This window comes from Oncorhynchus keta, chromosome 26 (assembly GCF_023373465.1).
Source record: "Oncorhynchus keta strain PuntledgeMale-10-30-2019 chromosome 26, Oket_V2, whole genome shotgun sequence".
Taxonomy (NCBI): Eukaryota; Metazoa; Chordata; class Actinopteri; order Salmoniformes; family Salmonidae; genus Oncorhynchus; species Oncorhynchus keta.
In genome coordinates this window covers 7,590,341-7,616,048 of record NC_068446.1, presented here as the reverse complement: position 1 = coordinate 7,616,048, position 25,708 = coordinate 7,590,341, and the positions used below count along the sequence as shown (strand labels likewise).

The window sequence follows — 25,708 nt, the reverse complement described above, 5'->3', positions numbered from 1 at the left end:
TGATCCATCCTCAGTTTTCTCCTATCACAGCCTTTAGACACTAACTGTTTTAATGAACTCATCGGCTCATGGGAGGACTGCCACAAGAAAAGAAGATATGTAGTTACCTCTGCTGCCTGTAGCTCAGGCCCAGAAGCAACGATATGCATATTCTTGGTTTCATTTTAAAGAAACCACTCTGAAGTTTGTGTAAATGTGAATTGAATGTAGGAGAATATAACACAATAGATCTGGTTTAGATAACACAATGAAAAACCATACGTTTTTTATTTTTATTGTTGTATCATCATCTTTAAAATGAACAAGACAAAACAAACATTCAGATAGGATGATGGGGACAATTTCAGTGAAAAACATAAGAGGGCAACAGTACTTGTGCAAAGTTTCAGAATGATAACTTCCAAAATGAGTGTGCTACATGACATTTATCATGAAGTCACCCAGGTGTCCCACACAAGTATCCCAAATGTACCCAAGTGGCCAAAATTGTGAAGTTATACATTTCGAATGGAATAACTATATACAAAATACCAAAATGGTATTCTAACACACCCCGCCAAAAAAATGGAGAAAAAACATGGGGGAAAAAATACATTTACAAAATAACACTTTCAATATTTGGAAGACCCTCAGTCCTCTACACAATATTGTGCTGCTGATGCCAGGTGCCATAGCAGTCTATTTCTGCTGTAAAGCAGAGAGTCACCAAGCATGTGGTGCAGGTGATGGGGGACTTCATTTTGCAAAGAACACAGCGACGCCTCCATGCTGTGCCCTTTTATGCCTGCAGAAATACATTTGGGCAGATGAACACCACTTGTGGCAGGAGCAGAAGGGACAGAGGTAGAGGGGCCAGAATGTGGTGCAGTGGTGCTATAGCCAGCAAGCTCCTTGATGAGCAGCTTTCTGAAGGCTAGCTGTGAGATGGGGGCTTTCCACAGCTCTTAGCCATTTCCTTGTGTAGGATGAATGCATTCACCACAGCAATGTCGATGAAATGATAGAAGAAGGTCTTGTACCATTTCATCGTCTTATGGAGAACATTGTAATAGCCTATCAGTGCATCTGACAGGTCCACACCTCCCATGCTCTTGTTGTAGTCCTTTATTGCAGATGGAATGGGGACATTTTTTTTGCGGTCCATGCCCCAGTAGCACTGAGACAACAGGTGTCCGGCAGGATGAACAAGCTTCAATTGGGGATGGACACCTTGACACTGGGGGCTCCCATTCGGAGTCAGTGTCACTGTGAAAGAAAATGTTCAGTTAGAATAGTTTCACATATGAGCCCTGTATCAACAGGTATAATAAACAGATATATACTGTATAGAGTACAGGGAACATTATTTTATGACGGACCAGCTAGATCTACTGTCTATTTTATATTATGACATTTCAGCTAGATCTACTGTCTCTATTATATGATGACAGACCAGCTAGATCTACAGTCTTTATTATATTACAACAGACCAGCTGTATCTACTGTCTCCATTTCACTTTGGCCATTGTTGTGGGCCTACCCCCACTCAACAGCCTCAAATAGGCTATTTCATGTGGGGGTGGGGTGGATTATCTGGCTGTAAACAGTTGTTGGAAAAATTACTTGTCATGCACCAAGTAGATGACCTAACCGACTTGCCAAAACTATAGTTTGTTTTAACAAGAATTTTGTGGAGTGGTTGAAACACGAGTTTTAATGACTCCAACCTAAGTGTATGTATACTTCCGACTTCAACTGTACTGCCGCAAGTACAGGCATTGTGAACAAACACAAGGCTCGTCATCAATGAATTGCGTTGTATCCGTTGGCTGTTTGTGATGTGCGCGAGTGATGTAGTGATGCCCCATACCCTAGGCATTATTTAGCTCTCCCTACTACTGGTTGCTCTGTTTTAAAATGCAACTCCCCACACTCAAAAATGAGGGGGGGGGGTATTGGGATTGAGCCTGGGAGTGGAACAGGGTTAGCGAGGGATTGTTTTAGCTCTGCTAACTAGCATCACACTCTGTTAGTGTCACCCATTCTGACTGACTCCCAGTTACACAGACTCCGTGCTTCTTTTTCTCCCAGTCAGCTTTCAGTTAGAATGCCTCAGACCACACAACCCCCCCCACCCCCCTGAGCATTGTCATCCTTGGCATCCATCACCTCTTCTGCCCGTTTGGAACAGTGACATCTCTGATTACATAAGCCCGACGACCAGCCCTCTGCTCTCTCCCTTCTCCCTCATCTCTCCCTTTCCACCCTTGTTCATGACCTTCTTTCTGGTCTCTTCCTTCTCTTCCCATTCTCTCCTTTCTTTCCCTTCTCACCCATTCTCCGCCTCTCTCTTCTCCCCCTCCTCCCCCTTCTCTGCCGGAGGCCCAGATCTTGTCCAGTTACCACATAAAGCAGGTTAAGGACAGCTTAACAGGCTTAAACATGCACTTTGGCTGGAACAGTCTGGTCCTCAGTAGTGGTGGTGTTGACTTGTTTGTTTGATAGTTGGGAGATAGTGGGGGGGATAGTTTGGAGAGGGGGAGGGTCGCGAGAGAACAAGGTGGCCCTTGTCAATGCTCGAGCCCTGCAGAGACCACAATGCCTGGCTGCTGTCTGTTTCATGCTTGTTCTGCATCTCTTTTCTCTTTCTCTCTCTCTCCCTCTCTACGCCTGCTCTGTGGATAAGCCAATTAGAACCAGGCGGTGAGCTCATTCCGCATCCACGGAGAACGGTGGGCAGGATGAGCTCGTCGCTACACAAGTGGAGAGTGAGGGAAAGACAGGGGAGAGTGATAGAAGAGAGAGAGCAAGAGACGAAATGACCGCACAGGTCAGGAGAGGAGACTTGTAGTAAGGGCCACTCCAAAGCTGGTTGAATGTGGCCCTTGTCCCCTCCGCGTCTCCTCCCCTGTGTGTGTGTGTGTGTGTGTGTGTGTGTGTGTGTGTGTGTGTGTGTGTGTGTGTGCGTGTGCGTGCGTGCGTGCGTGCGTGCGTGCGTGTCACAGGCCTGTCACAGAGTACATTAAGGTGAGTCATCATCTCCCAGTCAGAAACGAAGCAGATAAGATGGAATGGAACAAGCTCTAATTGAAAGACTGATGTGCAGAGCTGCACATCACACTCACACAGAGATGTGGAGATGGAGACACTAGAGGTTATTTCAAGTGTATGAAGTGGATTGCAAATGCATATACGCGTTTGTACACAGACGAGACACGAGACGCTCCTGAGCTGGGAGGACAGGGGGCAGGAAACCTCTCACTCTGTTAATTCGGTGTTTGAAAACATGTATTTCCTCACACCGTATTTGATTGAATATAAACCCCCTCCTCTCCTCCCTCTTATTGATCAGCCATACCTAGTCATGTTCTGTCTGTTCACCAGGCTGTGTTGGCCAGGGGGTGCAACTTCACACACTGTGAAATTGAATGTCTAGACACCCCCTGCTCTCACTGCCTCCAGCCCAAACCACGTTTTATCATCTGAAACAACTTTGGAGAAATAAGTATCTACTGTACGTTATGTTTGTCTCTCTTGATAAATAGGCACCGGCCTCATAACATACGGGCTTGGATGATTTGCGCCCCCCCCGCTCAATCTTCCTCTGTGGTGTTACGTTTATATTCCCCCCTCCCCGAGCTGTGGCTGTGTGAATGGGTAGGGCCCTTTCTGCCTCTCTCCCCCAGAGCCTCTCTCACAGTAGGCATTAATCACATCAGCAGTAACAATGGAGAGGAGCTGTGAGTGTGTCGGGCCACAGCAGGAAAGGAGGAGGGAAGGAGAGAAAGGGGAAGAGGTTAGAGGGAGAGAGTGCTTTGATCTGATGCCTCTCACGTGCCTCCCTCTCTCCCAGGGGAGCCTCCTCTGTCTCTACACGCTGCCATCCCTCACTTCACTCTGGATAATGAGTGTTTTTCTCTTTAGCTCGCCCCTCTCTCTTCCCACTCTGTTGCTCTCCCTCCATTGTTATCACTCTACCTCTCTCGTTTCCCACCCTATATTTTTCTCTCTTCATCAATTCTTCCCTGTCTCTCTTTCCAGCCCTCTGTATCTCTTATTTTCTTTCTATCTCCCTTCCCTTCGTTTTTTCTTTGTTTGAGGAAAGATTTAGCCATGCAGTCATGTTATTGTGTCTATTCAAGTTGTCATCTATACATTTCTATCTAAAATACCCGGAAAGGAAAACCTAGTCAGTTGCAGCACTGAATGCATCTTCCACGTTTAACCCAACCCCTCTGAATTGGAGAGGTGCTAGGGGTCGCCTTAATCGACACCCGGGCAGTAGTTGTTGTTGGGGGTTAATGGCAGATTTCCCACCTTGCCTGGCTTGGGGATTCAAACCAGTGACCTTTCGGTTACTGCCCCAACGCTCTTAACCGCTAGGCTACCCTGGCGTACCCATAACTGACAGGCACAGCATAGAGGTAGATCACCTTGGATTTAGTCAGTTATTACGCTGTAGGAATATTTCTCCACAATCTCCCCTTGGCTTTAGAAAATCAAGTTGTTCAGCAGCCTTACAAATAAAACAAATACAATCATCTTTGGTAGATACGAGAGCATTTCCATTTACCAGCCCGTTGATACTCCAAGAAAAAGATGACAGAATATTGCAGAATCCAACCTCGACATGGCAATGTATAATATCTTACAGGTCCATTGTAATACTAATACATATATTGTATTTTTCCCTGCAGAGTCAATCTCTGTTACAACTTAAATGGTCTTTTCCTACAGTGCTCTAATGTCTGTTACAGAGATGTATAGATCCGGGCCTTGTGTGTACAAGACAAACGACCCACTCTCCTTCTGGTCTGTGTGTGTGTGGTGTGTGCGTGCGTGCGTGTACTGATACGTAGGTAGTGAGACGCATCCGGGTGTACAGTAGATAGGTGCAAATTGAAGCTGTTTTCTCCTCTAGCAGAACTGAGTGATGGTCGTGGAGAGATGACAGGAGGAGAGAAGGTTTCACTGTCTGACTTACGATAATGAACTGGGGTCTCAGCGGGCACAGAAACCAGGAAATGAGAGAAAAGAGGCGGGAGGAAGGGGGTAAAGAGCGAGGGAGGGATGCGGAAGGGTGCCAGAGACAAAGGAACTTGAGACGGCTTCATTTCTGCCCCTGAAGACTCCTGGCCTAACTGCACTCTCTTCCTCCTCCTCTCTCTCTATCTCTCTCTCTCTCTCTCTCTGCTTCGTTGTGTAAATTGGCAAATTTTCAGAACAGCAATCCGATACAGTCGGGAACAAGTCAGTAATTGCAGTAGAATCTGGGTCAGACATGCCGTAAGGACATATTTAGTATTTCAGTTTAAAGCTGCGACGATAGTGGCGTTACTGTGGTGTAGTCCTATAAACATGGTGTGCAGTAACGAGTCAGACCACACCCTAGTTAGCTGACTAGGCTAGGATATCTCTTGTCAGTTAGGGAGAACCCCCATGTGGTTGTCCATGATGTGTCTGTCACAGCCCATCTCCCCATCATTAATATTGTCCTTCAGTACAACACCCCCCTCTACTCAGAATCAGCTCGATATGCTGCTCAGTTGTCCTCTTGAGTGCTCTGTCTCCCATGGGACTAGATACTAGCTAGCATGCTATTCTGTCAAACCAGGACACGCGCACACACACACGGCAGCCATCCCTACTAGTGTGCTAATCCTCGCTAAACCACCACAATTAGCCATATCAAGGCTCCAACGCTAATGCAATGTATAAGGTGGTTGATGTTGGAGTGTTTTTAAGTTTGCATTTCATGGTCGTATATATGTTCTGTGTTGACGGATTCTTTTCCTCCCCTCGTGACCTTGTTTCACAGTCCTTGCTGCGTAAAAACCACACACACACTCATAAAAAACCCACATCTCTGTGAGGGACTGGGAGTGTAGATCTCATGGTAATGTAGTGTGTGTGCGTGTGCGTAATACACTGGGGGTAGTGTATGGTCTCTATGGTAAAGTTGCTGTGGTGTGGTGGTGAATGACGGTCAAGGGGTTGCCAATAATCCTGTGAACGCTGCTTCTAAGAGATGGCGGGAGAGATGATTACTGTCGTCTTTGAGGAGGAGATGGGCGTCTCCTCGCGAATATCTCAGGGTGCCATGTTTACCAGTCAGACAGGCGGGGGTCGTGTGGGTCCTGGTTTGACAGAAGGGAACTTCAGCTAGGGGCTTCGGCAGTGAGCGGTGGGGATCGCGGCGGTGCACTCTCTAGCTGCAGATGTTCGTGGGTTAGTGGAGTGAGGAGACGTCCTGATCAGCCCGGAGTTGTTCCATTCAGCCTGGGGAAGGGAAAGGATGGAGCGAGGGAAGGTGGGGGACAATGGCGGCCCATTCATCCACAGCAGCCCTCCTTGGTGGAAAGATGAAGGGAGAGCGGGAGGGAGAGAAGGGCGGTGGAACTACACAATAGAGGAAGTAATCAGCATGTTGTCTCAGATAAACCACGCAGGACAGCAGGAATAACATGCCTGGATAATTGTGCAGATGTACCACTCTGCGTGTGTGTGTGTGTGTGTGTGTGCTTATGTTTGTGCGCGTGTGTGTCTGTGAGAGAATCGAACAGCTGCAGCAGTTGACGTCCAAGCCCCTTTCCGATTGCCTCAGGATTTGTGTAACTGTGTGTGTAGGGGGTGTGAAAGGGTTTCTGATGCAGCCATGGGACTGTATACCACAGCTGTACTGTAGCAGCAGAGGAATAGCAGAGATGTCGAAGGATAGAGGGTAGGAAGAGGGAGGAATTGTCGTTCAGAATTAAGGAGCACAAAGGACGATGTTGGACAGACCTAGCACATGAAGGACAGAGGATACTGTAGACTTTGCAGGGACACAGCACAGTACATCTGGTGTTCTCTGTATAGTGAATCATGAAATGGCAGTGGCACTGGTGACATCAGGAAGTCACATCTCTCTTTTTCTCTCTGTCTTCTATCCAGACCACTTTCTCAATTCAATTCGAATTTAAGGGCTCTATTGGCTCGAAAATGAAATCTCTCTCTCTCTCCCACTCTCCCACAGAAACACACACACATGTGAATGTATCTGAGGGAAGGGGGGGGGTTGCTTGACTCAGTGTGTCTGAGGTTTATGTTTTAAATTTCTCTCTCTCACTCTCCCTCAGAAACACACACATATGTGAATGTTAGCTTGACTCAGTGTACCTGAGGTGTTGGGTTCTTCTGCTCCAATAGGTCTGTCTCTATCTCAGCCTCTCTGCTGTGCCTCAGTCCCTTCTTTCCTCTGTTCCTGGACCACGTCTCCTCTGCCCTCGTCTCCTCTCTTCTGCTCCTGTCCTATGCAATATGGATGAAAAGCCAACGTGAGACACAATGCTCTATCCAGCTCTTCTATTCACTCTGCTGGGATGACAGGGATAGAGTTGGAGCTTATGGGATATTTATTTAGCTGTCGGAGAGGCAGGTGCTGTGTTGGAAGCAGTTGGCAGACTTGTTGTCTTTGTTTGATATCTAAGTGGTCGGATGAAAGATAGCCTAACCTTTCAAGTCGATTCATATGGTTTTGTGAGCCTGTTAGATAGTTTCCTCGGGAGTGATTTAATGACTTGCAGCCCATGTTCTACAGTCGAAGTTGGAGGTTTACATACACCTTAAGCCAAATACTTTTTTAAACTCAGTTTTTCACAATTCCTGACATTTAATCCAAGTAAAAATTCCCTGTCTTAGGTCAGTTAGGATCACCACTTTATTTTAAGTGTGAAATAATAGTAGAATAATAGTAGAGAGAATGGTTTATTTCAGCTTTTATTTCTTTCATCACATTCCCAGTGGGTCAGAAATGTACATACACTCAATTTGTATTCGGTAGCATTGCATTTAAATTGTTTAACTTGGGTAAAACGTTTTGAGTAGCCTTCCACAAGCGTCCCACATTAAGTTGGGTGAATTTTGGCCCATTCTTCCTGACAGAGCTGGTGTAATGGAGTCAAGTTTGTAGGCCTCCTTGCTCGCACACGCTTTTTCAGTTCTGCCCACACATTTTCTATAGGATTGAGGTCAGGGCTTTGTGATGGCCACTCCAATACCTTGACTTTGTTGTCCTTAAGCCTTTTTGCCACATCTTTGGAAGTATGCTTAGGGTCATTGTCCATTTGGAAGACCTATTTGCGACCAAGCTTTAACTTGATGTCTTGAGATGTTGCTTCAATATATCCACATAATTTTCCTTCCTCATGACCCTCCTGCAGCAAAGCACCCCCACAACATGATGCTGCCACGACCGTACTTCACGGTTGGGATGGTGTTCTTCGGCTTGCAAGCCTCCCCCTTTTTCCTCCAAACATAACGATGGTCATTATGACCAAACAGTTCTACTTTTGTTTCATCGGACCAGGGGACATTTCTCAAAGAAGTACTATTTGTGTAGTTGCAAACCATAGTCTGGCTTTTTTATGGCGGTTTTGGAGCAGTGGCTTCTTCCTTGCTGAGTGGCCTTTCAGGTTATGTCGATATACATTTGTACCTGTTTCCTCCAGCATCTTCACAAGGTCCTTTGCTGTTGTTCTGGGATTGATTTGCCCTTTTCGCACCAAATTACGTTAGTCTCTAGGAGACAGAACGCATCTCCTTCCTGAGCGATATGCCAGCTGCGTTGTCCCATGGAGTTTATACTTGCGTACCATTGTTTGTACAGATGAACGTGGTACCTTCAGGCATTTGGAAATTGCTCCCAAGGATGAAACAGACTTGTGGAGGTCTACAATTATATTTCTGAGGTCTGATTTAGTTTGATTTTCCCATGATGTCAAAGAGGCACTGAGTTTGAAGGTAGGCCTTGAAATACATCCACAGGTACACCTCCATTTGACTCAAATGATGTCAATTAGCCTATCAGAAGCTTCTAAATTCATGACATAATTTTCTGGAATTTTCCAAGCTGTTTAAAGGCACAGTCAACTTAGTGTATGTAAACTTCTGACCCACTGAAATTGTGATACAGTGAATTATAAGTGAAATATTCTGTCTGTAAACAATTTTTGGAAAAATTACTTGTATCATGCACAAAGTAGATGTCCTAACCCGACTTGCCAAAACAATAGTTTGTTAACAAGACATTTGTGCCGTAGTTGTAAAAAGAGGTTTTATGACTCCAACCTAAGTGTATGTAAACGTCCGACATCAACTGTACATTCGCTTATTTCATTGTCCACATAGGACATGAAGTGAATTTGCAGTTTTGTTTTCATGTCAAACTACCAGTCAGCCGAATGAAGTGCTCCACCCTTGCTCTACTCCATCATGTTAATGATTGCTGCTAGTGCTACCCCTCCTCCTTCTCTCTTTCTCCTTCTCCCTCTCTATTCTACCTCCTTTTCTCTGACCAACTCCATGCACAACAATCCTCCTCTCTCTTTCTCTCTTGCTCTCTCTCTCCATATCATCCTCACTGACTCCATTTAAAGACAGCAGACAATTAGTCAGAACAAAGAGCCTATGTTATTACCTGCGTCGATGAAGGGCTTTGCCACTAGCCGGGGGGGGGTGCTCCACTCCACTCCACTCCACTCCTGTTGCTCTGTGCATGGATTAGAAACCATCCCAACTGGCGCTTCATGTCCTCCAAACATCTTTCATGCACACACACACACACACACACACACACACACACACACACACACACACACACACACACACACACACACACACACACACACACACACACACACACACACACACACACACACACACACACACACACACACACACACACACACACACACACACACACACACACACACACACGTTTCCAGCTCCCTGGTTAGGCCACTAATGGGGTTTTATAGCTAGCGTTAATATGTCACTAAGTGGTGGTGTTGAGTCCTAATGGCTCTCACAACGTGTGTCACTCTGACAGTTCCAGTGACACCAGACCCTTCCAGACCCAGACACTTATTAAGTTATCTCCATCGGCTTCGTTAACACCACTGGCCCTGTCCCTGACTGGTCCTGTCTCAATGTTCCTACCTGTCTGCGTCACTTAATTTCAGTGGCTTGGGCCATGGCACATTTCTCTTAACATCTGCTTCTGCACAAACCTACTAATGATGGGCCAGTCTCATCTAGACCAGACGGCCCTACTGTATTCAATCACTATTCCAAATCCTCATTAAGTGGAAATACCTCTCTAAGCCTTTGGCCTGGCATGGGTTGGCACCAACTGCCACCATCTCTCACATCACAGTGTGCTGCCTACCTGCTTAGGCTTCTTGGCTCCTCCTTCGCACCACTCTGGGCAAGTACAGGAAGCTGAGTCTCCTGCCCTCAAATATGGTCCATTATGCCTGGGCTAAGTAGATACACTGCCTGGGATTGGACTTCAGGAGCAGACACACCTGCCGTGGGAGGACGGGTATTAGTTGGACTAGTTTATACACAATGTGTGTCTTTAAGGTGAGATAGTTGGGAAGGAGGGGGGAGAGAGACGGAGATAACGGAAAGGAGTGAGACTCCCCATCCCGCATGCGGGAGCGTAATCATCGCCTGACACTAATTAGCATAACGCAACGGACATAAATATCCCTAGAAAATATTCCTATTCATGAAAATCACAAGTGAATATATTGAGACACAGCTTAGCCTTTTGTTAATCACCCTGTCATCTCAGATTTTCAAAATATGCTTTACAGCCAAAGCTAGACAAGCATTTGTGTAAGTTTATCGATAGCCTAGCATAGCATTTTGTCCAGCTAGCAGCAGGTAACTTGGTCACAGAAATCAGAATCAGAAAAGCAATCAAATTAAATTGTTTACCTTTGATGAGCTTCGGATGTTTTCACTCACGAGACTCCCAGTTAGATAGCAAATGTTCCTTTTTCCCAAAAATATTATTTTTGTAGCCGAAATAGCTCCGCTTGTTCTTTACGTTTGGCTGAGAAATCGCCGGGAAATTGCAGTCACGAAAACGGCAAAAAATATTCCAAATTAGCACCATAATATCGACAGAAACATGGCAAACATTGTTTATAATCAATCCTCAAGGTGTTTTTCAAATATCTATTCGATAATATATCCATCGGGACAATTAGTTTTTCAGTAGGACCGATTGGAGTAATGGCTACCTCTGTATTTTACGCGAGAATCTCTCTGGGGGCATCAGGTGACCACTTGCGCAATGTAGCCACCTACGGCTATTCTTCAACATAAATGCGTAAAACTATGTCACAATGCTGTAGACACCTTGGGGAAAGCGTAATCTGGTTGATAGCATATTCACTGCTCAATAGGGACTCATTGGATTGTTCTCAGGCTTTCGCCTGCAACATCAGTTCTGTTATACTCACAGACAATATTTTTACAGTTTTGGAAACATTAGAGTGTTTTCTATCCTAAGCTGTCAATTATATGCATATTCTAGCATCTTGTCCTGACAAAATATCCCGTTTACTACGGGAACGTTTTTTTTTTCTCCAAAAATGAAAATACTGCCCCTGAATACTGCCCCTTTAAGGTGAGATAGTTGGGAAGGAGGGGGGAGAGAGACAGAGATAACGGAAAGGAGCGAGACAGGGAGCAAAAAAACGTGTTTCTCTGAATGGGAGAGAAATATGCGAGAGATAAGAGATCGAGATATGTGATAGAGAGAGAAAGAGAGAGAGAGAGAGAGATATGTGTTAGAGGTGTTTCTCTGAACAGATCATTAGCTGGTTTCATCACCTTCTCCCTCTGTGGTTCTGTGGTGAATGAAATCATTGCCATGTGCCAAAGACATATTGTCACGGCAGATCTCCTTTTCATCTGAAGAGGAGTAAGGATCGGACCAAGATGCAGCGTGGTAAGTGTTCATGGCGATTTATTAAAAATGAACTGAACACTGAAATACAAAACAATAAACGATGTGATGAAAACGAAAACCGAAACAGTACCGTGTGGCGACAAACACCCACAAACCAACAGTGAAACCCAGGCTACCTAAGTATGATTCTCAATCAGAGACAACTAACGACACCTGCCTCTGATTGAGAACCATACCAGGCCGAACACAAAAACCAACATAGAAAAACAAACAGACTGCCCACCCCAACTCACGCCCTGACCATACTAAATAAAGACAAAACAAACAGACTGCCCACCCCAACTCACGCCCTGACCATACTAAATAAAGACAAAACAAACAGACTGCCCACCCCAACTCACACCCTGACCATACTAAATAAAGACAAAACAAACAGACTGCCCACCCCAACTCACGCCCTGATCATACTAAATAAAGACAAAACAAACAGACTGCCCACCCCAACTCACGCCCTGATCATACTAAATAAAGACAAAACAAACAGACAGCCCACCCCAACTCACGCCCTGACCATACTAAATAAAGACAAAACAAACAGACTGCCCACCCCAACTCACGCCCTGACCATACTAAATAAAGACAAAACAAACAGACTGCCCACCCCAACTCACGCCCTGACCATACTAAATAAAGACAAAACAAACAGACTGCCCACCCCAACTCACGCCCTGACCATACTAAATAAAGACAAAACAAACAGACTGCCCACCCCAACTCACGCCCTGATCATACTAAATAAAGACAAAACAAACAGACAGCCCACCCCAACTCACGCCCTGATCATACTAAATAAAGACAAAACAAACAGACTGCCCACCCCAACTCACGCCCTGACCATACTAAATAAAGACAAAACAAACAGACTGCCCACCCCAACTCACGCCCTGACCATACTAAATAAAGACAAAACAAACAGACTGCCCACCCCAACTCACGCCCTGACCATACTAAATAAAGACAAAACAAACAGACTGCCCACCCCAACTCACGCCCTGACCATACTAAATAAAGACAAAACAAACAGACTGCCCACCCCAACTCACGCCCTGACCATACTAAATAAAGACAAAACAAACAGACTGCCCACCCCAACTCACGCCCTGACCATACTAAATAAAGACAAAACAAACAGACTGCCCACCCCAACTCACACCCTGAACATACTAAATAAAGACAAAACAAACAGACTGCCCACCCCAACTCACGCCCTGACCATACTAAATAAAGACAAAACAAACAGACTGCCCACCCCAACTCACGCCCTGACCATACTAAATAAAGACAAAACAAACAGACTGCCCACCCCAACTCACGCCCTGACCATACTAAATAAAGACAAAACAAACAGACTGCCCACCCCAACTCACGCCCTGACCATACTAAATAAAGACAAAACAAACAGACTGCCCACCCCAACTCACGCCCTGACCATACTAAATAAAGACAAAACAAACAGACTGCCCACCCCAACTCACGCCCTGACCATACTAAATAAAGACAAAACAAACAGACTGCCCACCCCAACTCACGCCCTGACCATACTAAATAAAGACAAAACAAACAGACTGCCCACCCCAACTCACGCCCTGACCATACTAAATAAAGACAAAACAAACAGACTGCCCACCCCAACTCACGCCCTGACCATACTAAATAAAGACAAAACAAACAGACTGCCCACCCAACTCACGCCCTGACCATACTAAATAAAGACAAAACAAACAGACTGCCCACCCCAACTCACGCCCTGACCATACTAAATAAAGACAAAACAAACAGACTGCCCACCCCAACTCACGCCCTGACCATACTAAATAAAGACAAAACAAACAGACAGCCCACCCCAACTCACGCCCTGACCATACTAAATAAAGACAAAACAAACAGACTGCCCACCCCAACTCACGCCCTGACCATACTAAATAAAGACAAAACAAACAGACTGCCCACCCCAACTCACGCCCTGACCATACTAAATAAAGACAAAACAAACAGACTGCCCACCCCAACTCACGCCCTGACCATACTAAATAAAGACAAAACAAACAGACTGCCCACCCCAACTCACGCCCTGACCATACTAAATAAAGACAAAACAAACAGACTGCCCACCCCAACTCACGCCCTGACCATACTAAATAAAGACAAAACAAACAGACAGCCCACCCCAACTCACGCCCTGACCATACTAAATAAAGACAAAACAAACAGACAGCCCACCCCAACTCACGCCCTGACCATACTAAATAAAGACAAAACAAACAGACTGCCCACCCCAACTCACGCCCTGACCATACTAAATAAAGACAAAACAAACAGACTGCCCACCCCAACTCACGCCCTGACCATACTAAATAAAGACAAAACAAACAGACTGCCCACCCCAACTCACGCCCTGACCATACTAAATAAAGACAAAACAAACAGACTGCCCACCCCAACTCACGCCCTGACCATACTAAATAAAGACAAAACAAACAGACTGCCCACCCCAACTCACGCCCTGACCATAGTAAATAAAGACAAAACAAACAGACTGCCCACCCCAACTCACGCCCTGACCATACTAAATAAAGACAAAACAAACAGACTGCCCACCCCAACTCACGCCCTGACCATACTAAATAAAGACAAAACAAACAGACTGCCCACCCCAACTCACGCCCTGACCATACTAAATAAAGACAAAACAAACAGACTGCCCACCCCAACTCACGCCCTGACCATACTAAATAAAGACAAAACAAACAGACTGCCCACCCCAACTCACGCCCTGACCATACTAAATAAAGACAAAACAAACAGACTGCCCACCCCAACTCACGCCCTGACCATACTAAATAAAGACAAAACAAACAGACTGCCCACCCCAACTCACGCCCTGACCATACTAAATAAAGACAAAACAAACAGACTGCCCACCCCAACTCACGCCCTGACCATACTAAATAAAGACAAAACAAACAGACTGCCCACCCCAACTCACGCCCTGACCATACTAAATAAAGACAAAACAAACAGACTGCCCACCCCAACTCACGCCCTGACCATACTAAATAAAGACAAAACAAACAGACTGCCCACCCCAACTCACGCCCTGACCATACTAAATAAAGACAGAACAAACAGACTGCCCACCCAACTCACGCCCTGACCATACTAAATAAAGACAAAACAAACAGACTGCCCACCCCAACTCACGCCCTGACCATACTAAATAAAGACAAAACAAACAGACTGCCCACCCCAACTCACGCCCTGACCATACTAAATAAAGACAAAACAAACAGACTGCCCACCCCAACTCACGCCCTGACCATACTAAATAAAGACAAAACAAACAGACTGCCCACCCCAACTCACGCCCTGACCATACTAAATAAAGACAAAACAAACAGACTGCCCACCCCAACTCACGCCCTGACCATACTAAATAAAGACAAAACAAACAGACTGCCCACCCCAACTCACGCCCTGACCATACTAAATAAAGACAAAACAAAGGAAATAAAGGTCAGAACGTGACACATATCTAATAGCAGCACAAATAAGAAGGGGAAATCTACCGCACCGATACATTAAGAGGTGAACTATCACTCCTCTTAAAACCTATTACATTGAATCATTGGGAGCGTTCTAAACGGGGCCGAACAGCTGAATAAGTCATCAGCAGCTGGTTCTATTATGTAACATGGGTCAGTCACACTGTCAGGGCTGACTGAGCTAAGTGGGCTCGCAGGCTGCATTTTAGAATACTCATTCTCTCTGACTGTGTCACCTGTTGGAGTGTCAGAAGCTGTCTCTGAGCCATAGAGAGTAGTGTAGAAAGATAAAATAAAATGACTGAACATTGAGTCTAGAAAACTTGGGGGAAAATTTGAAATGACACCTACTTCTCCACGTGGCTCTGGCTGAAAGTACTGCTGTGTAAAGTGAATAGGAACAGTTGTAAACCCTAGTAGCCTGTAAGAGCTTGCTAGTTTCTCCTGGAAGTATCGGGTATTCCAGGCAAACTCCTGGCACTTCACTGTATACTCCACATAGGAATTTGTTGTTTGTGATCCAACCCTACAGAGCAGCATCTTTGTTGTGTAGCGATGATGGGAGCAGTTGATTGGTGTGCAGTGTGGTGATAATGTAAAGAATACCTTGCCTGCTACCTCTGATGGAACTTGTCTGTTTGTTTCTGTGTGCACATGTCTACAGTACAGTATTGGTGGTGTATGTGCACAATGATGCCAGCCTTTAAACGCTGCTAGTGTATGTACAGCCTTTAAACGCTGCTAGTGTATGTACAGTGTGTGTGTGTGCGTGCGTGTGCGTGCATGTGTGTGTGTGTGTGCTCACATTAGCATACCTTAGCATCCTCTGTTCTGGCCTACTCAGCAGACCTGGCCTTCTGTCTGTCTTTGCCTTCATCAGTCAGTCACCATGGCCTCAGGGAAGTGCCCTCTGCCCACATGTCTGTGCCTGCCCACCCTCTACCCTGCTAGCACTGCCAGGCCTATCACTCACCCCTCTCCTCACTGGCAGAGCAGGCAGGGGCGGAGAGAAGGGGGGGGGGGGCAGTAGTGTTTTCCACAAGTACGTAGAGGAGCCAGCCAAATAGAAACAGTAGCTAGCTCTCAGCCGCCCCTGAGTTAGACATTTTTTGACTAAGGAGCTCTATTTTGGTGGCCTCTGGTACGTTCCAATTTGCCTGGCTGCCCAAACTCCTTACTACGGCCAATCGCTGCGCTCGCAAATGTTTCTTCTCCATAGTGAGCCTGGATCTGAGTAGCTCCGCGACGATTGCTAGAACGCAAACACATTATAACCATTCTGATTGGTCCCAGAAACCGATGGGTTGGGCCAGATCCAGATCACACTTGGGTAGAGCAGCTTTGTTCCTCTGATTGGTTAGAAATGATCCAATCGCTGATGACTTTGTTTTGTACAACAGCGCAAGTTTGAGTTGTCAGGCAACATTCTAATGCCTTGATTCCATCTGAAATACACAGCAAAATTATTGAATAGTTTATCAATTATACCTCACAGATGTTTATATATTTTTAATTGTGGTATTGTGTAGAAATGCATGACTTTACAATTTAAATGACTGAAAATATATGAATTCAGTGTATTGTTAGTTGTCTGGGATATCGTCTAGGCCTATGATCATTACTATCTTCTAAGCAAGAGAACATTAAACATCTTGAGATGAAAGTGTTATTTACAGTTTTACTGCAATATATGAATTGCCACAATGATGTTTGTTTGAAAAATGAAGTAAGTAGCCCACATTATCTTGAAAATGACAGGTTTCTATTTTTAAGGATTTCACTCTCACAATGACACTTTTGAATGGAAACACAACACTGTTATAAGTCCACAACAATGCTTAAATGCTTAAACCACACCGGGAGACCATTTTTGAGGTCTGGGAAAAAATCTGAGAAATGTAGATTTTTGGGTGTAGTTTTTTTTTCTCCACCTTTATATAACCAGGTGGCCAGTTGAGAACAAGTTCTCATTTACAACTGCGACCTGGCCAAGATAAAGCAAAGCAGTGCGACTAAAACAACACAGAGTTACACATGGGATAAACAAACGTACAGTCAATAACACAATTGAAAAATCTGTATAGTGTGTACAAATGAAGTAAGGGGGTAAAGGCAATAAATAGGCCATAGTGGCGAAGTAATTACAATTTAGCATTTTACACTGTAGTGATAGATGTGGAGATGAGGATGTGCAAGTAGAAATACTGGTGTGCAAAAAAGCAGAAAAAGTAAAACAAATATGGGGATGACGTAGGTAGTTGGTTGGATGGGCTATTTACAGAAGGGCTCTGTACAGCTGCAGCGATCGGTAAGCTGCTCTGACAGCTGACGCTTAAAGTTAGTGAGGGAGATATGAGTCTCCAACTTCAGTGATTCAGTGATAGTTACCTTTTAATTAAAGTGTGCACCTAGCAAGAGGCTATTGTTTAGCTGTGTTTTTGTACGGCACACGTGATGGAAGAGTTTGCAAAACCAATAGCCACTGGATTGATGAAAATAATCATGATATAATTCTGCCAGGTAAGCATATGCTACTTTGTAGTTAAAATTTAATTAAAAAAGGTTTTTGGGGTAGCCTTTCGGTCTACCAGAATACTTTTTTTTTCATTAGCATCATTGCTAACAGCGCACTGCACACACACAGACAAGGGCATTCCCGTTGCCTCGTCAGAAAGTTGCAGGAAATACAAACCACTGATGCTATTTGGTAGGCTACACTGACTGGCAAGACGAGAGTCACTCACTTTATCGTCACTGTCTGCCAAGCCCTGGCGACATCCTAGGAGATCCTTTGGTTTACTTGTCCCGGTGCGATTACCTTGGACATGGCTCAGAGCTACTGTCTGTCTGTTAGGGTCTGTAGGCGGCTTTGTGACAAGGGGAAGGAAACTTTACCCCATTTACAGAGGGTTGGGTTGGACACTTGATGAAGCCTAGGCCTATGCTCAATAGGGCTTTATCTGTCTACTAGCCAACTACTGTATATGCAGGGTGGGAGTGGTGGGTTTGATGTCATCTTTCACCTGTTAAGTTAATGTTGTTAGTTACGTGTGCATTTAGCTCAGGGCAGGGCCATACTATCTTAAATATCTGTCCACGGTCTACATCAGCAACCCGCCAAAATGTCCTGGGTGAGTGTACTCGACGAGAGCACTATGTGGCACAGCCCACTCTCTTTCCCTGCCCATGTCTCTACTAGTGTGGAAGGGGTGAACAAAATGATTGTTGTCTATCAACAATGACAAGCCACCTGTGTCTGACAACTTGGATGGACAATTATTAAGGATGATAGTGGACTATATTGCCCTCCTATCTGCCTACCGGAAAGTATGTGCCCTCGGCCCTGGAGGGAAGCAAAGGTCACCCCGCCACCAAAGAATAGCGATGCACGCCTTTTACTGGGTCAAACAGCAGACCAATTGTATTTGGCACAAACCATTCACTAAACCCTAAACCTCAACTAAATCTTTGCAATTAATAATGTGGACGTTGAGCAGGTTGAAACTAAACTGCTTGGTGTCCAACCCTGGATTGTAAACTGTTCTGATCAAAACATATGGATGCAACGGTTAGCTAAGATGGGGAGAGGTATGTCCGTGAAAAAAGCGTGGGCTCTGCTTTCTTGACATCAGAATCAACAAAAACAAGTCATTACAGGCCCTGGTCTTGTTGCACCTGGACTACTGTCCAGTCATATGGACAAGTGCCACAAAGAGGACATAGGCAAATTACAATTGGCCCAGAACAAAGCAGCACGGCTGGACCTTAAATGTACACAGAGAGCTAACATCAATGACATGCATGTCAATCTCTCAAAAGTAGAGGAGAGATTGATTGTATCACTGCCTGTCTTTGTGAGAGGTATTGGCATGTTTGAAAGCACCCAGCTGTCTGTTCAAATGACTAACACACAGCTCGGACACCCATGCATACCCCACAAGACATGCCACCAGGGGTCTCTTCACAGTCCCCAAGTCCAGAGTAGACTCCGGGAAACGCACAGTACGACACAGAGCCATGACTACATGGAACTCCATTCCACATCAAGTAACTCATGCCAGCGTTAAAATGAATTAAACTACTAAATCAAATCAAATCAAATCAAATTTATTTATATAGCCCTTCGTACATCAGCTGATATCTCAAAGTGCTGTACAGAAACCCAGCCTAAAACCCCAAACAGCAAACAATGCAGGTGTAAAAGCACAGAACTAAAGCCTGGCGTGCACATCACGATTTTGGCTTTTTGAGATCGGAGACAAAATTGCCATGCCGTTGCCTACTTGGGGCTCACGGCCGTCACCGACGCCCGTTTAACCTCTTGATTCTAGCCATCCCGGATCCGGGATCGTGAATACAGCCTCAAGCTCATTACCATAACGCAACGTTAACTATTCATGAAAATCGCAAATGAAATTAAATAAATATGCAAGCTCTCAAGCTTAGCCTTTTGTTAACAACACTGTCATCTCAGATTTTCAAAATATGCTTTTCAACCATAGCAAAACAAGCATTTGTGTAACAGTATTGATAGCTAGCGTAGCATTTAGCGTTAGCATTCAGCGGGCAACATTTTCACAAAAACAAGAAAAGCATTCAAATAAAATCATTTACCTTTGAAGAACTTCGGATGTTTTCAATGAGGAGACTCTCAGTTAGATAGCAAATGTTCAGTTTTTCCTGAAAGATTCTTCGTGTAGGAGAAATCGCTCCGTTTTGTTCATCACGTTTGGCTACCAAAAAAAAAAGCAAATTCAGTCATCAAAACGCTGAACTTTTTTCCAAATTAACTCCATAATATCGACTGAAACATGGTAAACGTTGTTCAGAATCAATCCTCAAGGTGTTTTTCACATATCTCTTCGATGATATATCGTTCGTGGAAGTCTCCTCTCTCCTCTGAATCACATGTATGAATGCGTGCAGCTGGAGATTACGCACCAATTTCGACAAAGGACACCGGGCGGACACCTGGTAAATGTAGTCTCTTATGGCCAATCTTCCAATGATATGCCTACAAACACGTCACAATGCTGCAGACACCTTGGGGAAACGGCAGAACGTGTAGGCTCGTTCAGGGCGCATTCACAGACAATGGAAAACAGCGCCTCAAAAATTTTGCTCATTTCCTCTTTGAAGTTTCATCTTGGTTTCGCCTGTAGCATCAGTTCTGTGGCACTCACAGATAATATCTTTGCAGTTTTGGAAACATCAGAGTGTTTTCTTTCCAAAGCTGTCAATTATATGCATAGTCGAGCATCTTTTCGTGACAAAATATCTTGTTTAAAACTGGAACGTTTTTTCATCCAAAAATGAAATACTGCCCCTAGTGTTCCAAGAGGTTAATGTGAGCGGGTCAGAGGACTACCGATCCCGTCTTTGAGTAGTCCCAGAGGTCCCCTTGATTTTCAAACATGTTTGACTTTCTCGGCTTAAAATCGGCAATGCCCTTGTCGTGTGAGTTGTGCCCCGAACACGTTTTTAGAGCGGTGGTCAGCCATTGCCAATGAGAGCTCTGCTAGAGAAGAAGCCAAATGACGTTGTTTCGCATCCCCCATAATGTGTAGACTCTCGAGCAGGAGCGATGACCACTTGTGTGTGCGTTTGTACTTGCCTTTCAAGCGTTAATATTTCACTGAAAGGTTCTATGAGGCTGCTTTGAGCCATAGCTCGTTCTAAGCTACAATTTAACAATCTACTGACATCCTCACTTCGTAGTTTTTTTTGCGAGACAGCGTGGCTTCGAGAATCCTCACGACCAAGTGAAAGAATCTCGTAGTGTGTTGAACCCCGTCTGTGCCACATCGTTTAGTGTGAGCGACCACTACGTTGGCAAGACTTAAAACTGCAGGAAGACGGTTGTGTAATGTGAGTCTCAGCGATGTTAGGATTCTGAAAGTCCTGTAGTGTGTACCCAGCGTTATGGAAGTAAATGTTTTCTGAACTCTATTTCTTGAACTGCATTGTTGGTTAAGGTTTCGTAAGTAAGCATTTCACAGTAAGGTCTACACTTGTCGTATTCGGCGCCAGTGACAAATAAGATTTGAGTGAATTTTTACACCCACGCTAACACACCACTCTACACACGTACATTTGTGTATTGTTGTAAAGTGGTATTATACATTTAGTGGTCTAATGATGTTATGTGATGTACTGTTTTGTTGGTGCCTTAATGTGCCTTAATGTGTTTGGGCTAATGGGGATCCATAATAAATATAAATCACTATTCCCTCCTCTCTCGCTGTCATGTCGGTTGGACCTAGAGGAACATTGATGCTTGTGTTCCATCGAGGAGATTACTTTCGTTTTTTTGTGTGTGTGGCGGTTACCATCCAAACTGTCAATCCAGCTAATTTCATCATCACCCTGCCTTTGAGATATTACATGACCAGCTGATGTGTGCGCTTGTGCGTGTGTTTGTGCGTGTGTTTGTGTGTGCGCTTGTGCGTGTGTTTGTGCATGTGTTTGTGTGTGTGCTTGTGCGTGTGTTTGTGTGTGTGCTTGTGCGTGTGTTTGTGTGTGTGCTTGTGCATGTGTGTCATGGAGATTTTAATCATTTATTTTGGGGGGTTGGGGAGGAGATGTGGGGCAGCACAGCCACCCACACACACACACAAACACACACGCAGCGGCAGCCCTAATGCAATCAGTCTGCCAGAGAAGAGATGCTGAGAGCAATCATTTCACATTACAGGGCTATGCGTGGGTGGCTGGTTGGTTGGCAGAACGTACCCCCTTTCTCTTCCCCCTTTCCTCTCTCCCCTCCCTGTTCCTCCCTCTCTCCCTCGGCCAGGCTTCAGCCCATCACCCCTTTAATAACATCTTCCCTTGTTTCAGATTGTTTGATAAGACTGTATTAATGGCAGTCTCCTATCCTGTTTTGTCTCAATGTTACAGTGTTACCTGGATTTACCCCACGATCACCATCTCTCCTCCTCCATGAGTCTGGGTACTATACCCAGTCCCCTGATAAGATCTATATATCAGGCACCCTGCAGAGCTCTCTAGCTGAGCTCTGAACAGCATCTGTAGGGAGGCAAATTGAGTTGAGGCCTCCCGAGAGTTAGCTAGAGATAGAGGGGAAGCAGATGTGTTACGGGGCTCTGCAGCACACAGACACACACTGTCGATGACATTAGTCCTGTGTTCTGGGCTTCTAATGGAATCAGGCTGTTTAGTCCTGAGAGCTATGTTGTTGTTTATCTAGACTCCCTAGAACACACCGAGTGCTGACACTTACTCACACTACACATCATGAAGCGTAGAGACACACACACACATATATTTTTTTCTCCCACGTACTGTCCTCTCTTTAAACTCCATGTCTCCATTAGCTCACTAATAATTAACAATAATAATAGACACTAGAGAGAGAGAGGGTGAATGAGAGAGAGAGAGCGAGAGAGCTTCTGCTCGTCTGACAGTGATGTGGAGACAGCCATCCTGAGTCCGAGAGAGGGATGGAGAGTGAGGTTGAGGACGCCAGCCAGCAAGCAGACTGACTGTATCTATGCAGAAGTGCTCCTGTCACTAACTAAAAAGTACGGTTCTGCCCGCTACGTGTGCACTTTGAAATGGTCTGTGTATATATTTGACTATCAAGCAGAGAGACCGGGAGGGAGCGAAACAGGCAGTGGGCTTGAAAGATACACCGCGGTCGGGCAATGTGGAGCAGCAGATGCCTGCTCCCTTCATCGATCTGTCTTTATGACAAGGTCCTTTTTCTCCTTCAGTTATGTTCTCTTTTGACCTGGGGTTACGACACACTCCAATCCGAGGCACTCCACCCCCGACGTGTCCTGTCGGGTTCAGAGCCTGTTAGAGCAAGCCCACTCTTGTGTTTATCTGTGTGTGTGTCTGCCTGTCTGCCTGTCTGTCTAGTGGCTATCTGATTCAAAACACACACACACACACACACACACACACACACACACACACACACACACACACACACACACACACACACACACACACACACACACACACACACACACACACACACACACACACACACACACACACACACACACACACACACACACACACACACACACACACACACACAGCCTATCGCGAGTGTGTTGCTGATGGTAAACAGTGTCAGGGGTCCAGGTGACACACGCTGTTGGGTAGGTGTTAGTGTTCTGTTGTCACATAGAGAGCTCTCACACCCACCCAGTAGACACCACTGTGATCATGTTCATATCTATTTCATATCAACACAAACCTGATATTATAGCTACAGAATCATTGTCCTCTCAGCAGAGAGTGGTTTCTCCAACTTGGCCCATGCTAATTGTTACTCCCTTGAGAACTGCCGGTCTGTTGAACACTCGGGTCAAGGGTATTTCAAATGACCTTACGATGGAAATAGCCTGCCTCGGTGTTTTTACACTGAATACAGTGCAAGCTGCGACTACCAGTCATTGCCATTAAAACATAAACCATGGATCAGCTGAATGTCGTGCTGTGCCACCACTGTAAGGAAGACATTGCTATTTGCTTTTGCTACTCAACAAATTCAGATGGTGACACAGTGCCACCTAGTGCCATTTTCAGGGTTTTACACACGCTTCCTCACTGGACGTCAAGCAACACTGTGTACATGGGATTTTTATTTACATCCCAAATAACAAACAACTTTAACACTGTATATCTCCATGTGTCTAAATGATGAGTACACTGACATGTCCTCTCTCTCCCTCTCTCTCTCTCTCTCTCTCTCTCTCTCTCTCCTCTCTCTCTCCCTCTCCCCTCCCTCTCCCTCTCCCTCTCCCTCTCCCTCTCCCTCTCCCTCTCCCTCTCCCTCTCTCTCTCTCTCTCTCTCTCTCTCTCTCTCTCTCTCTCTCTCTCTCTCTCTCTCTCTCTCTCTCTCTCTCTCTCTCTCTCTCTCTCTCTCTCTCTCTCTCTCTCGCAGAAGGAGCTCAGTCTTCCGAGGAGGGGGAGTTTGTAAGTACCCATAGCCGTTCCATCTCTCTTCTTGATTCACTTCTCCAGCCTTGCCAAGGGCAGAGGCGTCTTTCTCTCCGCCCATCTGTAAACAGGAAAGCCTCTATGGAGAGTTGCACTGAACCGGGCTCTGTGGAACCCTGCATGGACTCCATTGTGTGTACTGGGACTGTGTAACACAGCCTTGAAGAGCAGTGGGGAGGAGAAAGTTGACTCTTCCTGTGAGACTCTTCCTGTGAGACTCTTCCTGCGAGACTCTTCCTGTGCTGAGGAGGATTTGACGCTTCAGGGTTGGGCCAGATACTTGGGCCTGGTCTGCGAGCTCCTCCATCCAAGGGTGGTTTTTTAAAATGTAGGATTATTAAAGCCTACACTGAAACCGCCATTGGTTGGGCTCTCTAGATCTCTGTCGCTAACGTAAGAGAGGGGAGAGAGGGATCTGCTGATGGAAAGATGATTAGTCTAAAAGAAAATGTGATAAGAGGGAAGTCTGGATAGAGAGAGGAGGAAAAGGGGACCGCTGTAGCCAATCCGTGCTCTCCCGGAACGACTCTGGGCTCCATAGGCTCTCTCTTTGTCTCGTTCATTTTCACTTTTACGGTCGTATCACAGACTGCCAAGCTCTGTCGTGGCATTATGCAGACATGACGGCAGCATATGAGGTAGCATGTTATGGGAGTGGGCGGGCGAGACGAGCGGGCGTGCGTGTTAATTCCACAGGGAATTACACCTTTTTTTAAAAAAAAAACGATTTTTTTTAAATATTTTTTTTTACACCATACACTTTCTGTCTCTTTGTCTCCGCGGACACACAGCACATCCCATTGGGGATTCAATTCATTTCCATATTCCCATTGTCAGAATCCTGTGTCTCCTCTAACCCCGTGCATCACATGGTGAAGGCATACCTCAACATGTCCGTGAGGTATCCAGTTTAACGTTGACCGTTAAAGTGAAAGCTTTGCCATTTGGAAGTTGACGTGGCAAAAGATGCTTCTGCAATTCCATCAAAGTTGTCAAATCCCCACCTTGACCTTGACAGTACGACGAACTGCCTTGTCAAGAAAGAGCACAGTACAGTGAGGTCTGAAGGGTACAAGTGGAAGCTCATTGGGATGGGGCCGAACAGGCCTGTAAGCTTAGCGTCCACAGTGGCTCTGCTCTGCTCTGAAAAGTAACCCAAACACAACACAAAAGTTGTATCTTTCATCTCTTATTTGAAGACAGGCCTGCCCTCGTGAGAATGTGTGTGTTCACTTGACCGGTGAGCAGAGCAGAACAGAGCTAGGAGATTCCAGGCAGCTTTTGGGCCAGTGTTTGGGCCTCCCTTGTGTATCAAGAATGGTCCACCACCCAAAGGACATCCCGCCAACTTGACACAACTGTGGGAAGCATTATGGTCAACATGGGCCTGAATCCCTGTTGAAGGATT

General features: G+C 45.4%; 1 protein-coding gene and 1 long non-coding RNA gene across 2 annotated transcripts in view; one reads left to right on the top strand and one right to left on the bottom strand.

Annotated features, from left to right (window-relative positions):
* Positions 1-25,708, top strand: part of LOC118358630 (microtubule-associated serine/threonine-protein kinase 2) — a 168,284-nt gene that overhangs the window by 12,016 nt on the left and 130,560 nt on the right. Inside the window, 1 exon segment of the mRNA XM_052480137.1 lies at positions 24,245-24,276. Within this exon segment, the coding sequence (XP_052336097.1) occupies positions 24,245-24,276 (32 nt within the window).
* On the bottom strand, positions 180-16,254 carry LOC118358881 (uncharacterized). The gene is made up of 3 exons (XR_004820553.2): positions 16,143-16,254; positions 7,138-7,269; positions 180-1,245 (listed from the first exon to the last, which is right to left on the bottom strand). It is a non-coding gene; the product is annotated as an uncharacterized LOC118358881 (long non-coding RNA).